The 17,590-nt window shown below is 45.6% G+C and overlaps 1 protein-coding gene across 2 annotated transcripts in view; it reads right to left on the reverse strand.

Annotated features, from left to right (window-relative positions):
* Positions 1–17,590, reverse strand: part of LOC123761304 (inactive tyrosine-protein kinase transmembrane receptor ROR1) — a 521,433-nt gene that overhangs the window by 45,612 nt on the left and 458,231 nt on the right. For both annotated transcript variants that reach the window (XM_045747238.2, XM_045747239.2), the window contains exon 3: positions 1,135–1,231. In XM_045747238.2, coding sequence (XP_045603194.1) covers positions 1,135–1,231 — 97 coding nt within the window. The remainder of the gene's footprint in view (positions 1–1,134; positions 1,232–17,590) is intronic.

Consider the following 17,590-nt stretch of genomic DNA (forward strand, 5'->3'; position numbering starts at 1 on the left):
TTTACCGGGTACTCTCATGGAGGCTCCTTTGGTACAGCTTTACCTGGTACTCTCCTGGAGGCTCCTTTGGTACAGCTTTACCTGGTACTCTCATGGAGGCTCCTTTGGTACAGCTTTACCTGGTACTCTCATGGAGGCTCCTTTGGTACAGCTTTACCGGGTACTCTCATGGAGGCTCCTTTGGTACAGCTTTACCTGGTACTCTCATGGAGGCTCCTTTGGTACAGCTTTACCTGGTACTCTCATGGAGGCTCCTTTGGTACAGCTTTACCGGGTACTCTCATGGAGGCTCCTTTGGTACAGCTTTACCTGGTACTCTCATGGAGGCTCCTTTGGTACAGCTTTACTGGTACTCTCCTGGAGGCTCCTTTGGTACAGCTTTACCTGGTACTCTCATGGAGGCTCCTTTGGTACAGCTTTACCTGGTACTCTCCTGGAGGCTCCTTCGGTACAGCTTTAAATGGTACCGTCCTGGAGGCTCCTTTGACAAATCTCTACCTGGTACTGGAAAACTGTACCCCATCCTTTACATAAATATTATTTTCGTTAATATATAATGCCATACGCCTCTGCTTACAGTAAAATATTATATGCAATTCCTCACTAAAGTCTACGCACTTGCTACTCTATACAATAGTCTGCTCCTTCAATTGCGTTTGATAAAGAGCGGAAGTAAATTTGTCAAACATAATCGTTCTTTTGTACAACCATTTATTCAACTTAAATCAACTTATTCAACAAAGCGCTAAGTTGCTCACTTCCAGGAATTTGTTGATGATGCTTGACTAAGGACGTTTAAGCTTTGACTTTTATAATATGCAGAAAATATCTGGTTAGGGCCTGAAGGGTTTTTTTCCTATCAGTGTTTACCTGACTCTGAGCGAAACTCTACCTGGAGTGTACCTGGAATGGTTTCTGGGAGTTGTTCTACAACCCGAGTTATGGCCAGGCTTGACTTGTGATAACTTGGTCCAACAGACTGTTGCTACAAGTGCTCAAGTTTGTTTTAGTTGTGTGTGTGTGTGTGTGTGTGTGTGTGTGTGTGTGTGTGTGTGTGTGTGTGTGTGTGTATGTGTGTGTGTGTGTGTGTGTGTGTGTGTGTGTGTGTGTGTGTGTGTGTGTAGGGATACTCACACATCAGAAGTGTTGGCACTTTCTTCGTAGTCGTAATCGTAGTCCTGGATGTCAGAGTCGTCGGGTGGAGGCACCACCACTCCCGGCTGCGACCACACTGTGGAGAAGGAGAAAACGGCATGGATTAGCTCAGGGACAGTGTAACACACACACACAATGGGGGTTTGGTAGCTGAGCGGACAGCTCACAGGACTCTTAATTAAGGCAAGCGAAGAAATCGAGGGTTTTAATGCAGTTCGATCCACGTACAATATTTTCTTTAACCTCTCGAAGATACAAACTAAAAAAAATACAAACTAAATAAACCAAAGAGGCGAACAAGTAAGAGAGAGACGAAGAACAACAAAGTACAAGTGCGAGAAGTGTGCGTACACCATCCTTTAGAAGTGCTCGGTCCCTCACAAGCGCGACACCTGCACCAGTAACTCAGTTTGCAGGTGCTCGGTCCCTCACAAGCGCGACACCTGCACCAGTAACTCAGTTTGCAGGTGCTTGGTCCCTCACAAGCGCGACACCTGCACCAGTAACTCAGTTTGCAGGTGCTCGGTCCCTCACAAGCGCGACACCTGCACCAGTAACTCAGTTTGCAGGTGCTCGGTCCCTCACAAGCGCGACACCTGCACCAGTAACTCAGTTTGCAGGTGCTCGGTCCTCTCAAAATTAATGAAACTACATCTCAACTTGGGGACGAGTGTGATCAGCCCCGCTGTGCCTCGCCGAACTCGGGATCAGGGCCAGGAAGGAGGTTTAGGGAGAGTAAACTCAATTGTCAGTGACGCCGGAGTATGACTCTATATTATTATATGTTTCGCAGGAGAAGGGAAGAAGGCGAAGAGAAGAAGGGGGGTTAGTGAAGGAGAGGGAGAAGAAAGAGGAGAAAAAGGAAAATGTTGATAATGGAAGGAGGAGGTTGAGAGAGTTGGCGGGAAGGGTATTTCCGCCTTCGCCGGGGATCGAACCCGGACCCCCTAGGACTACGAATAAGGAGCACTGTCTACTCATCCGCCCGGCCCCTAAGAAGGGGCCTGGCAAAAAGGTTGTGAGGGGATTGGGGGAGAGGGGAAGAGTTTGAGAGAAGAGGAGGGAAAGAGAGAGGGTGAGAGTGGTGAGAGAGCGTATGAGCATGTTGTGAGTGTGTGGGAGTGTGGCGGCACGCGTTCATCACTCTCACACACGCACACATCTCTGCAGATGTGCTGGCTGCTGAAGGCGCTGAAGGTGACCATATTGAATGCTTCATACCCAAGACTCTTCTGCAAATTACTGGTATTATCAGGCAACATCACCGTGACAAGATAACTGAGGGAAGAAGAATAGAAGCACAAGTCAGTGAATCTGTACGCTGGTACAATGTGGTTGAAGCTGGCTATTCCAGTTATTATGGACGAAGAGGGAGTGGCCGCGGGAGAGAATCAGTAATAGCGAGAATCCGTCTTAGATACAAATATCCATGGAGAGTCGGAAAGGAAACAACAGTTGAGCAGCGGAGTTGCAGAATCTGTGGTGAGAGTGACGGACACCGCCTTGACCACTGTCTACGAGAATGTGAACCCCTGAGAGACATTAGAAATATGTGTAGCATAATAAACCCCACATTATTTGAGTTTGTACACTATTTGTCAAATATTGATACTGTTCTTAAAAGATTCCCCCATTTTGCACCCGCATGATAACGTAAGATTTTAAGGGTTAACAGATGTTAATCTTGCTTGATAAGCTGTTCACCTGAGACAGTTAAGCAAGTCCCAGCTGTGTCTGGGTACAAGCGACAGGATGAACAACCCGGCGGGTTTTCTTCCTAGTAGGGAGTGTTGTACATGCTGCTCTGGCGGTGTGTCCACTCACAGGATGAGTGACGCTGCCCAATACTGTCACTATGGCGGTGTGTCCACTCACAGGATGAGTGGCGCTGCCCAATACTGTCCCTATGGCGGTGTGTCCACTCACAGGATGAGTGACGCTGCCCAATACTGTCACTATGGCGGTGTGTCCACTCACAGGATGAGTGGCGCTGCCCAATACTGTCACTATGGCGGTGTGTCCACTCACAGGATGAGTGGCGCTGCCCAATACTGTCACTATGGCGGTGTGTCCACTCACAGGATGAGTGACGCTGCCCAATACTGTCACTATGGCGGTGTGTCCACTCACAGGATGAGTGGCGCTGCCCAATACTGTCCCTATGGCGGTGTGTCCACTCACAGGATGAGTGACGCTGCCCAATACTGTCACTATGGCGGTGTGTCCACTCACAGGATGAGTGACGCTGTCCATTAAACTCGCCCCTCGGGGCAAAATTTAAGAATTAAAAAAAATCTCTGCACACTTCGGAGAGCCATCCCTCCCTCAAAAAAAGATAAAAACTATCTGCACATATCTCCCTGTCCACTGACTGCATCAATTCGGAAACTGAGGGTAGGTAAATTTTGAATCCATAATATTTCCCGCCGAGGAGCTACACCCCCCCTCCCCAGCCCTCCCCTCACCTTCTTCCTACTCAAAAATATATATATATATAAAAAAAAAAAAAAAACTCGCCTCTGTCTTTCAAAATTTTGAGGGGAAAATTCATTCTAATTCCCCACGCGGACTTCCCTCAGATTGTCATTGCTACTGAAGGCAGGGGGAGGGGAGTTCAGCCTCAGGGAGGAAAGAAGGGAACGGAAGAGGGAAGGGAGGGGGGAATAAAGGGAGGAAGTGGAAGAGAAGGGATAAGGAACATTAATACAACAACGAAGTAGAAGTACCAACTTATAATCAATAAGTTATTCTCTCACTTCAACCACTTCTGAAGTGTTGGTCATTATTTTGTCATTAATGACAAACACAATTCTCTCTCTCTCTCTCTCTCTCTCTCTCTCTCTCTCTCTCTCTCTCTCTCTCTCTCTCTCTCTCTCTCTCTCTCTCTCTCTCTCTCAACGACAACATATTTTCGCAGCAAAAGGAGAAAGATAAAACCAACTAAAAGAAAAACACGAAATAAGAAAAGTAAGTAAGACAGGCAACAGATAAACTTTATTCTTGCTTCTCTGACAAATTCGAGTTCGTCCAAATATTAAAATCTGCAAGCTGTCGCCTCCGAGGGGGACCCTATCTCTTGGAATTCATTGAATAATTAATTAAAACTTAAATCAGTCACAGATGGAAAGGTTTGGTGGGTTTCTCTAGATATTGTATATATTATCAAGAGGGTCGAGAAATTACCCATATTGAAATGCAAAGTTTCGAATTGTAAAAGTCGTAGCGAGTGGTGGTGGGTGGTGGTGGTGGGTGGTGATTGTGGTGGTGGGTGGTGATGGTGGTGATTGTGGTGGGTGGTGATGCTTCTACCAGTGGTAGTGATGGCGGTGAGGGGTAGTGGTGGTGGTGGTGGTGGTGGGTGGTGGTGGTGGTGGTGGGTGGTGATGGTGGTGATTGTGGTGGGTGGTGATGCTTCTAATAGTGGTAGTGATGGTGGTGGTTGGTGGTGCTGAAGTGTTGATGGTGGGTGGTGATGGTGGTGGGTGGTGGTGGGTGGTGATGCTTCTACCAGTGGTAGTGATGGCGGTGAGGGGTAGTGGTGGTGGTGATACGGTGTTGCAAGTGGTAGTGATGATGGTGCTGCCGCTGGTGGCAGTCATTATTGATGCTACTGACGATGGTTGCTGGTGTAATAGTGGTACTTGTTCTCAGACAAAAAAATAACATTACAAGGTGTAATTACAGAACAAATGTGCACCGAGAAGCAGGGAATAGAGAGAGAGAACATCCACCACACAAGCACCGCCTGCCTGTAATACTCGCCGGAGACTTGGTATTGCCAGCAATTCCTCCCAAAACGGCGAATCTCGTTCGGAAAAAGTTAGTGTCAAAGAGAGCTGCCAGGTATAACGAAGTTGTCCCTGTACCTGCGGGGCCAAGTCGGCCCGATCACCACCCACGGATTCCCGCCATCTTCGACGCCTCCCCTGGCGGTGGTAGGTAGGTAGGTAACTACGTCACTTCAAGGTAAGGTAAGGTAACCTGGGGATGGGCTTAACTTTCAGGAGCATGAAGTGGTGCTAGTGGTGGTAGTGGTGATGAGGGTAGTGGTGGTGGTGGTTGTAGTGATGGTGGTGGTAATGGTGGTGGTAGTGGTGGTGGTGAGGGTGGTAGTAGTGGTGAGGGTGGAAGAATAGGAGGTGGAGGAGGAGGAGTCTCAGCTGAAACAACCAATTGTCAAGTCAAATCAAATTCTTTATTCAAGAGCCACCTGCCTGAGGGGGGGGGGGGGTTCTGGGTGTGAGGGGTCTGGGCGTGATAAAGAAGAGGGAAGCAGAGAATGGTAGGAGAGGAAGTGGTAAGGAAAAGAGAGAGGGAGAGGAGGAGGAAGTGAGAATGAGAGGAAGAAGAGAGAAAGCGCGAAGGAGAAGGGGGAATGAAGACCATAGAGAGAGAGAGAGAGAGAGAGAGAGAGAGAGAGAGAGAGAGAGAGAGAGAGAGAGAGAGAGAGAGAGAGAGAGAGAGAGAGAGAGAGAGAGAGAGGGGAGGGAGTCATCACCGAGTCCTTCATACAGTGAATACCAATGTGTGTTGACGACAAGAGTGACTGACTCATCACTCATTGTTCCTCCAGAGGGAGTGGGGGTGATGAGTAAGCACGCGCCTGCATGGAAATGGACAAGCAAGGAGGGAGGGAGAATGGTTGAAAGGAAGGGGGGGGGGGGGTAGAAGAGAAAATTATAATAAAAGGCCAAATTTTTGTTACCATGTTATAACCAAATCTCTTCAATGAGTCTATCTATCAGTTGTTGTTGTTTAAGATTCAGCTACTGGGAACAAAAGCTCCAGGTAGCACGGGCTATGGTGAGCCCGTAGTGGACTTACCTGGCACAGGAGCGGAGCAAGTAGCACGGGCTATGGTAAGCCCGTAGTGGACTTACCTGGCACAGCAGCGGGGCTGTAACTTTGTCGATAAGTCTATCAAAACATATGTGTATATATACAGACAGATGACATAAGAATTTGGGATTATATACACAACTACATCGGACTAGATTAATGGAGGTAAGATGACTGGATATTAACTAGATATTCCCTCTCATTCTCCAAATGTAATACACATACACTGACTTATTGGAAAGATTTGTGATAAGTATAAAAATTAATTAATTATTAAAATTAATAAAAATATAATTAAAGAATTAATTAATAATAAAATTAATAAAAATTAATTATTAATAAATTAAATTATGTAAACAATAAGTGTATGTGTAGTACATTACAATGAGAGAGAGAGAGAGAGAGAGAGAGAGAGAGAGAGAGAGAGAGAGAGAGAGAGAGAGAGAGAGAGAGAGAGAGAGAGAGAGAGAGAGAGAGAGAGAGAGAGAGAGGGCCATCTGTTACGTCGGATGTCAATGTGATTGCGTCGTTCATATGATAATCAAGTCAATAATGAGTTCCAAACTACTTGACTGGCAGGATGGGTGGGTGGTTAGGAGAGTGAGAAAGAGGAGAAAGTAAGGAAGAGGGGAGAGTGAAAAGGAAGGGAAGAGTGAGGATGAGAGGAATCCGAGGATGAGAGGAAACTGAGAATTCAGAAATTAGCTCACGTTAGAGGTAAATTGCTCTTCTTAAATGGTTAAATACTGTTTTTTTATTTCTCACATCACACGAAAGCGCAAGCACACACGCGAGTACGTACACACACACACACACAGACACACACACACACACACACACACACACACACACACACACACACACACACACACACACACACACACACACACACACGGGCTGGCTGCTATTATCCCCCCCCTGCATCCTAGACCCTACTAACTTCCCCACCCCAGCCTCCTTACCAAATTCATTAACACCCACCCCCACTATTTATCCTCCAAGTTACCCGACACTAACCCCCCCTTTCCCCCTTTTCCCCTCCCCCCAATTTCCACGTTCCCCACAAACTTAGAATCATATTCCCTAACCCCAACGACTATCACTTTTACCCCACATTTCTCAATCCTCCGTAGTTACAGACCTTAATTTGTTCCCCAAAAAGGCATTTGACGATATCTCCTCTCTGGGTTACGGGGCTATTCATGCCCGTGCCATTTCTTGGGTAGCTTAATCTTCATCAATCACTCCTCTCTCGGACACTGGGGGAACTAAAACACAGTAATTCAGTGAGAGCCACAAGTGCACGCATTGAAGCTCACTTAAGGAATAAGGGGAAAAAAATAAGGCCCTGCAGCATTTGAATGAAATATGACTAAAGGAATGCAAGTGCCTTCCGGCGGAGGTTATTGATAATACTCTAGTTCTCTGAGGAGGCCCCCCCGTCCTGCCTCCCTCACTCTGCCCTTACCTTCACCCTCCCTACCTCCGTCTGCCCCTATTTGACCCTGCCTCCCTCTCCCACTCACTCTCTCTGCCAATTTCTTTCTGCCTTCTTGTGCTCCTTCCTGCGCCAATCCCTTCCTTCCTCTCCTCTCTCTCTCTCTCTCTCTCTCTCTCTCTCTCTCTCTCTCTCTCTCTCTCTCTCTCTCTCTCTCTCTCTCTCTCTCTATGTCTCCTTCCCATACATGTGGAAATATTGATTTTGTTTATAATTATTATTTTTGCTTTAGAGCGCACTAGTCCCACAGTTCATCATAAACTTGCTCTACTAGTTCGTCCTGGAACATTTCCTTGTGGTTATCTTACTATGATTTCGAGGATCAATGTCCCCCGCGGCCCGATCTCTGACCAGGCCTCCTGGTTGATTGTCTGGTCAACTAGGAGGTAACTCTGGTCACTATCCGCTATACATCCAGGTCCCTCCCTGGCCAGGGCTCGAACCCTGACCGATATCGATATGTCGAGGACTGGCAATTAAGACTATTTAAAAAAAATATAATTCATGACTTATAAAATATTTAATACCTCCGGAGGCAATGCAGTTTTGGAAAAGACAAAGCAATTTTGAGGTGCTTCACATTTCGAGTCTGGCGCCGAGGCTAACTATGTTAAAGGAAGAACTGATCATATGTTCTCTACCTCCTGTCGACTGACGCCAGGAGCCAGATTCACGAAGCAGTTACGCAAGTACTTACGAACGTGTACATCTTTCCTCAATCTTTGACGGCTTTGGTTACATTTATTAAACAGTTTACAAGCATGAAGACTTCCCAATCAACTGTTGTTATTGTTATAAACAGCCTCCTGGTGCTTCCGAGCTCATTAATTGTTTAATAATTGGAAACAAAGCCGCCAAAGATTAAGAATAGATGTATAGGTTCGTAAGTGCTTGCGTAACTGCTTCGTGAATCTGGCCCCTGGTTCCGAGGTTATACTCTGAAATGCTACTGGTTGTATCCGTAGAGTTTTATTGCAGACACAATGCGCCCAGCACTCCAGGTGCAAACTCTGTGAGCAGGAATTGAGTCATGCTCTCCCACATAACATTGTTGAAGGCCCGGTCATTAGATCCTTCAGACCGGCTGGTCTTACTACCTTGTATTTTGTACGTTGTGGCAAATCAAGAGAAGGAGCTGCATAGATATCTCGGTGTTCATCTATGAGAAAATCCAAACTATTAACTGCATGGTACCGAGGGCCGTGAATGGCTGCCGCTGACCAGGGGAGAAGGGAGGCTGTGATTGGTAGGTCACCGAGAGGTCAGCTGGTGTTATCGAGATTCGCCACTCCGTAAAAAATGCAACGGTTTTATCTAACCAGAAACGTACGAACCCTCGCAACCCACCTAACCCACGGAGGCCGATGGTCATCAATATTGACATCAATATCGATGGTTACATCAATGTTACGGTGCTCTAATTTGTACGAACACGTCAGATTATCAACACAATACTCGATTCCGCCATAAAAATGACGTATTAAGTGAGAGGTTGAGAACCACCACCATCTGTCGAGGCTGTAAAGTGGGACCCGTTTTAATGTGGGAATCTAATGTTTCCCAGATTCTAAGGTTTTTAATCTAATTAAAAAAGAAACCTAAGTTTTATAATCTTATATAATCTGAAAGATTCAAGTTAATACCATAAGCCATTCTAGAGACACTTAAACAGTAAGACTGAAAAAAAATGACTAGGAAAAAACTAATTTCACAAATAGTTTATAAGAAAGATCAGTAAGATAGCCACAGCAAATTAATATTCCCCTCCCTCCCTTTCCCTCCCACGAACTACAGAGTGAAGGACATTTCCCCTCTTTCCCTTCCCTCTAGTCTTTGTTGGCTGTCTTCTCACTTCGCCCCAGGTTCCTTTGTACATAATCCACGTTCCCCCTTCCAGTAATCTTCCTCCTCCTGTCCCTCCTCCTCCTCCTTCTGCTCCTCCTCCTCCTCCTGCTCCTCCTCCTCCTCTTACTCTTCGTCCGTGTCCTCTTCCCTGTCTCTCTGGCTCTCACAACCCCTCCTCTCGCTCCACTACCAATTTGGTAATTCTTTCCCATCCAGCACCACCTCCCTTTCGCTTGACGCTTCATTTGCTTGCCTGTGGATCTGTGGCTTAGGTCCGTGGCTTGGGTCCGTGGCTTGGGTCCGTGGTTTGAGTTCGTGGCTTAGGTCCGTGGCTTGGGTCCGTGGCTTGGGTGCGTGGCTTGGGTCCGTGGCTTGGGTGCGTGGCTTGGGTCCGTGGCTTAGGTCCGTGGCTTGGGTCCGTGGCTTGGGTCCGTGGCTTGGGTCCGTGGTTTGGGTCCGTGGCTTGGGTGCGTGGCTTGGGTCCGTGGCGTGGGTCCATGGCTTGGGTGCGTGGCTTGGGTCCGTGGCTTGGGTCCGTGGCGTGGGTCCATGGCTTGGGTGCGTGGCTTGGGTCCGTGGTTTGGGTCCGTGGCTTGGGTCCGTGGTTTGGGTCCGTGGCTTAGGTCCGTGGTTTGGGTCCGTGGCGTGGGTCCATGGCTTGGGTCCGTGGCTTGGGTCCGTGGCTTGCTATAGGCTACTATTACTAATTTCTCCGTGTATAAATGAATAATGTATTTGAAACTTTGTAAACTATGTTAATTATAAATGGACACCCATTTATGAATAGTTTTTCATTCCGATTTGTGTATTGCAAGAGTGCAGTGCTGGACTAGTGTCGTGTTGATGTCGTTGTCGGCTTGGTTACTATTTGACGTCGTCGTCACTCTGTTCACTGTTGACGTCGTCGCTTTGGCCAAGGCTGACGTCGTCGTCCCGTGTTGATAGCCAGACCATTATGGCTATTATTATGGCTACAGTTGACATCGGTCACCGTGCAGGTCATCAATACGGGACATCAGGGTGCAGGTCATCACTGTGACCGCCTTTATCGTGGTTATCACCATCGAGACAATACACATCGTTGCCCAACTGTCAAGTTCATCAGCAACATCCGGCATTCATCATTAAGTGCATGTATTCATCATTATTCATTCTTCAGTCTTCACTCTCAAGACTCCCTGCACAACGCTCTATACCCGCGTCTAAATACAGCTATACACACCCAAATGCACGTATGGTAAACAGTTAGTTTTGCTCATTTACAATGCACCCCATACCCACCCTGTGGGTTGCAGTGGAAAAGGTTTACAGAGGCATAGGTTCAGGAACTGATCCCAAAATTCATTTATCTATGCAAGTTACAGTCTTGATAAGCTAGTTACACTTTTTAATATGATTATATATATATATATATATATATATATATATATATATATATATATATATATATATATATATATATATATATATATATATGTATATATATATATATATATATATATATATATATATATATATATATATATATATATATATATACCGATATCATTAACGTTATCCCGATCCCTTGCAAGTACTATACAATTGTAATGGCTTGGCGCCTTCTCTTGATACACTCATTCGTCGCACATCTCTTGTGCCAGGTGAGTACGACGGGCTCCCCATCCCCAAAAATCCCAAAACAAAAGTCTAATCTGACGTAATTTACGTCTTTCAAAGAACTAGAGAAAACAGTAAGAAGTTTACCGAAGAAAAAACTACTTTCGCTATTGGGAGAGCAATAATATTAAACTTGAAACTGAAAATATAATGCTGCCGAACTCTTCTACGGAGCGGGTGTGATACACGTGGGAGTAGCCATGCTGGAAGCCTTACATCCACAGACCACAACAAAGTCCCTGTTAAATCCGAAAGGAAATGCAGGTGATGAGTCACAATAACGTGGTTGAAGTATGTTGACCAGACCACACACTAGAAAGTGAAGGGACGACGACGTTTCGGTCCGTCCTGGACCATTCTCAAGTCGATTGTGACAAGACAATCGACTTGAGAATGGTCCAGGACGGACCGAAACGGCCTCGTCCCTTCACTTTTTAGTGTGTAAGGAAATAATAGGCTAGGCGACAATAACTTTCCAAACAAGAGATGTCAAGCTAATGACACTTTTTAGGACAAATAATGCTATCAGAACTGAAATACTGCCACGCATTAACTACCAAATTTATGGTTGGCGAAATTGCTGACTTCCGGAAAATATAAAGAACGTTAACTGCCAGAATCAATTTGTCGAACACCAAAATTATTGGGAAGGATTTAAATCGCCAGGAATGCAGACGTGAGAGACGTATCGCAATATACATTTAGAAAATACTCGAGGGTCTGTTCCACATCCAAAAACAAAATTTTTGGAGACAAGAAAAAACTATAAAATAGGTAAAATAGACCACTGATATCAAGATGATCCTTCATATAACCTAACAGTGTGTTCATAGCCAGCCGGGCTGTAAAGACTGCAAGCCTGAAGTTTGGAAGTAATAGGCATACCAGAATAACCGAAAATGGGAAGCTTGTACCAACAAGAAGGTAATCGACATGAGAATGGTCCAGGACGGACCGAAACGTCGTCGTTCCTTCACTTTCTAGTGTGTGGTCTGGTCAAGAAGGCAAATCCAAATGAAGATCACAATAGCCAACACTGTTAATGGGCATATCACGTCAGCTGAAGTTAGATTTTAACTGTGGCATTATCTTCCAAGTTCATTAATATAAGTTTCTATAACAATTGGAGTTTAGAAGATAAAACTGGAATACAATGAACGTTTGATTTATTAATATGTGATTATAAATGCTAGCTTCAGTCGTCTTAGTGTTGATCTTATATATACAATAATACATGTTTCCTCCATTTGACTTTGTTAAAGTGGTCGCGTCTCTTGTCGTTTACACAACATTGGGCGACTCTTCAGCGCTATACACAATTAGCTACTAATTCTCTTGTATCTTTGTCCTCTCCCCTTCCCCTCTCTTGCACTTTTTATCTCTTTCAATCCATTCCCTTTTCTTACATTTAGTACCTTGCACCCTCTCTTTCCTCCACATTTTTAACTCTCTCTCTCTCTCTCTCTCTCTCTCTCTCTCTCTCTCTCTCTCTCTCTCTCTCTCTCTCTCTCTCTCTCTCTCTCTCTCTCTCTCTCTCTCTCTCTCTACGCCTGTGTGTGTGTACGTCTCTGTATGTGTACGTACTTGTAAATGCAGTTCTTGAGTTCCTTCCTCTCCAATGTGTGAGAGTTCTCGCCATCAGGTCTTGACATTCTGGCTTATTCTCCCCCCTCCCTTCTCCCTTCTCCCACTCTCACACCCCACACATTCCATTCCTTTCCGTTTCCCCTCACTCCACCCAACTCTCAATCTCCCGTCGTTCTCTCTCTCTCTCTCTCTCTCTCTCTCTCTCTCTCTCTCTCTCTCTCTCTCTCTCTCTCTCTCTCTCTCTCTCCCCTCTCTCTGTAAATTGGCTTTCTGAAGTAGGAATTCTCATCACTGGGACCGACGCGGGTGGAATAATGATTTGATACCCAGAGGACAATTATTTGCATAGTTCCGGTAGTTTCTGGGCTTCCCTTCCCTCTCCCTCCCTCCCTCTCTCTCCCTAGTTCCCTCCCAGTCATTATACCCATCCCCCCCACGTTGTCTGCTTCCATCCCTTCCCTTCCGTTTTCGTGGGTTCACAATTTACCTGTCTTGAACCTTCAAGGGGAAAGGGAGAGGAAGGATAGAGACGAACCTGGGCCTCCCCTCGCCCCCCCCTACTCCTTCTCTCCCGTCTTCTCTCCCTTAGTCAATGCATCTATCCCTCTTCCCCTTCCCATTTCTATCCCCCTACTCTTTGTGGGTTCTAACCTACATACTTATCTAACTTTCAGGGAGGGAAAGTGAGAGAAGGGAAAGGGAGGGGGCGCGCCTCACTGAAAATTAAGAAGAAACAATTCCGTATGAGCCAGGGGAAAGATTGATTAACCACAGGGGGGAGGGGGAAGGAGGAGGACGCTTGTCAATTAGAAAGAGTAGCAATTAGGTCCGTCGCGTGGCTCTTTCGCACGGGAGAAGCCGAGACTGTCGTCACATCCACTTGCATGGCGCTAAATGTTGGTGTTTGTACTTAGTGAAACGCTGCTCTGCCGGCAGAAATGTGTTTACGCTGATGGAGCTCTCAGAACAGTAAGCGACTCAGACTTAATTGCCTTAAAAAAAATGAGTCAAAATTTCGGAGAAGAACGTTACACCATATTTAGGAGCATGCAGATACTGTCCAGTTTTGTCGAGGATGAGGCAGGGCGTTCACGTACCCTGTCGAGAACGTCAGTTCTCGACAGGGACTGACGTTTAGTATCTCAACGTTCAATGTCCAGTATTCTACAGCAATCTGCAGTCAGTATCTGGAGGAGACTAACTGTTCAGTCCCATAAGGCTTGAACGGTCTTGGAATCTCCACTACGCTAAGAAGTAGGGAGAAAACCGGTTCTCAGAGGGGGTTCTCACCGGTGTGACTTGTCCTGTGGAATCAAGCAGCGATCCACTGCTGCTAGTTGAGTGTAACTGGGGATCCTGCAGGAGTTACCAGGGAGCCTTCATGGAAAGGCTTCTTCTTACACTTATACCAGTAGTGTAAGTACCCTAAGTGTTGCCGTGAGCCAGAACTCATCAAGCATTTACATGGCCACTTACGAAACCTGTACATCTCTCCTCGATCACGCCGGCATAGGATGTATTGATTAAACAGTTTACCAGCTTGGAAACGTTCTCCACCCAAGGGTATTATTGTTACGGACAACTTCCTGGCGCTCGGAAACTCATAAACTGCTTAATAAAGGCAGGCTATGCCACAATGATCGAGGAGAGATGCACAGGTTTCGTAAATACACACGTAAATGCTTGATTATTCCTGGTTATTGATGTGTGGGGAAATATTCTCAGTGTAATTAGTTTACCCTAGCATGCAGACCAATAAATTTTCAGGAGCCATGCATAGTTTAATTATTCAAAACTGAGTATTATAAAATATATCGTACTACGAATGAGTGAAGGTCTATATCTTTCATTATTATACATTACATCAAATCTTGTGCTGTACGTGACCCCAAGACACTGCTAGTACCAAGAGTGTTCTGACGAAACATGTGTCCTGGATTAAGTGGAAATAATGTCTGGCCTTAGTCTGGCTCTTATCAGTGGTGAGCGAAGGAGGTTTGTCAGCACAAGGTTATACATCACACCCATCGAGGGCACGAAACGGCTCCCAGGATATATCTTACTTCTGAGTGAGTTAAATTTAATATTTCTTGTTGGAGCGTCATCCGCGTCAGTTGGTGGCCATGTGACAATGCACTCTTCTTAAATTACATCATGTTGAATTATATCATATCTTGAGATGGTTATCTTGAGATGATTTCGGGGCTTTAGTGTCCCCGCGGCCCGGTCCTCGACCAGGCCTCCACTCCCAGGAAGCAGCCCGTGACAGCTGACTAACACCCAGGTACCTATTTACTGCTAGGTAACAGGGGCATTCAGGGTGAAAGAAACTTTGCCCATATGTTTCTGCCTCGTGCGGGAATCGAACCCGCGCCACAGAATTACGAGTCCTGCACGCTATCCACCAGGCTACGAGGCCCCCATGAATTACATTATATCATATCTAGATATTCAATACACCTCTCCCATGAGTCAATACACTAAGTGAGTGTAATGAACATACGGGCAAGGCCTATATAATGCGAGCATGGGCTTGTATATTGACTGGTCTCATAATTGTTGAAGTTGATGGTTTTGAACTTTCTTCTAATTCCGCAGCCTGAGACGAGCCTTTCTTGGTGATTACATGGTCTGTGAGGCTGTTAGTCTCCGTAGCCTCAGTGCCCACATAGCCATGCCAGCCAGGCTACGTGGTTATATCTGTTAACCCCTGCGGGAACCCGTGTTTGGTCCACACAATATTCTCCTTCCACAATGTGTTGATACCATTGTTGATGTCTTCATTCTCATCCTTCATTTCTTTCTGCTTCATATATGCCTCCCTTTTACTATCTATTTCTTGTTCTTTATTGATCTACCTTCTTTTCTCTTCCTCTCAAGGCGTTATTACATCCCATAGTTTCATCCTGTTGTTTATCTCAAATCTTACCTTTTATCTCTTATCTACTCCTCGTCAAGCCCACACCACTTCCCGCTTTCCTGATGCTTCTTCTCTTCCAACTAACTTTCTCCCAGTATTACTATCATCATCCACACTTTCTCACGTCTTTATACTTCTCCCTCCCATCCATCATCATAACCACCACCATCGCACCTACTCCCTCCTCTCTCTCCATCTCACTCCCACCCGTCACCATCCATCAATTACCCCGTGGCAGCTTTTGAACAAAATGTAAACAGGAAAAAACGCCTTTTTTTTACCTTTGCTTGGTAGTACTGGTGATGAGAAGTGGGTTCTCACCTGAATGATGCTTGTGCTGACTAGTGGTGGGGGGGGGGCTTCCAGTGGTTCTCACCTGTGTGAACCCCTCGATGTCTAGTGGGAGTGGTGGTTTACAGACGTTCTCACCTGTTTGAACCACTCACTAGGTAGCTGGAGTGGTAGTTTCCAGTGGTTCTCACCTGTGTGAACCCTCTAACTAGCCAGTGGAAGTTGTATTTCCAACGGTTCTCACCTCTGTGAATCTGGCATGAATTATTAAGTGCGTCTTGCTATTCGTAAGATAATAGATTGTGAAGGTCGTGAATAGACATAAGGGAGACAGGATGAGGGTTTTCATATGATTATTATTTTTTAAATCAGTGGGAAGCAAGAGACAATAACACGATCTATTGGATACAAGACTGATGAGTCCATAGGAAACCACAACGTCTATCACAGGTAATTCATATGTATAAACAGATGGGGCATCATTGTTCATGAATGAACATCACCCAACATAATAAGGTTTGTCAGTGATTAACAGAGATATACAGTCAAGGTATATCCACTGTGAAGAGCAGCGAATCACGTCACACTATGTCTTCATCTCTGAAATATCCTTACTGTACCTTACCTTCCAGGGACACCCAGGGATCCACCAGAATCTGAATTTCGTGGGGTGCAACTTATGTAAACACCTTTTTACTACACACACAGTTTCATATGGTGCATGTCTTCAATGGTCTCCCCCTCTTAACATTTCCCATGGCTCACCATCCATGTTTTCCACAAAACCCTTTAGATTTGGAGTCCATTTTCTGTTATGAAAAACAGATGATGGTGATCGTTGCAAAGGGAAACGTTTACAAAAGCCTCGAACGAAACTCATGTTATGAACAAAAAACAGAAGGCGTAACATTGTGTCATCAGTAGAGATAAATGTGCATCATAACTGAAAACAGACAACACACAGGATATATACACAGGGAGGTGTAGCTCGCATCTTGGTGTATATATACACTGATGTTTACTTTAATCCTGGATGATGAATTCAGGTCTAAAGTATACTTATTGGTTGGTCAGTAATCAGTTGATATGGCCTTAATACCCCTCTAGAGATTGAGAGGCCTTAAGCCCAACGTCAAAACCAAACAGATAACAACAGAAGCAACAGTATCTATTATTGATTCCAATCATTGCATCTCCCTGAAGAGGGGGAATAATCGTCTTCAGTTATCGGATGGGGAATTGCAATGCCATGGATCGAACCCAATCTCAGCTAATTCGACGCCACCATCTCTATTCAATAAAGCCTTCCAATCTCTCTCTCTCCTCCCAGTCTCTCACCACCTCCTCTATATTCTTAGCTCTTGTCTTCCCTTTATTCCTTTTCCTCGGCTGCCACCTCTCTCTCTCTCTCTCTCTCTCTCTCTCTCTCTCTCTCTCTCTCTCTCTCTCTCGGCTCCCACCCCTCTGCCTCGCCCACATAACAAATCACACGCACCACTATACACATTCTGTTTTCACAAAAATTATCTGCTCAAGCACACACTATCCATACCTTCAGCCACACCACCCATACCTGCAGCCACATCATTGATACCTGCAACCCCACCGCCTACACCTTCAGCCACACCACCCATACCTGCAGCCACATCACTGATACCTGCAACCCCACCGCCTACACCTGCAGCCACACCACCCATACCTGCAGCCACATCACTGGTACTTGCAATCCCACCTTCCACACCTGCAGCTACACTATCCAACAACATACCAGAAATAAGTTCACTAGCAGAAGATCT

Source organism: Procambarus clarkii, chromosome 7, assembly GCF_040958095.1.
Source record: "Procambarus clarkii isolate CNS0578487 chromosome 7, FALCON_Pclarkii_2.0, whole genome shotgun sequence".
Classification (NCBI taxonomy): Eukaryota; Metazoa; Arthropoda; class Malacostraca; order Decapoda; family Cambaridae; genus Procambarus; species Procambarus clarkii.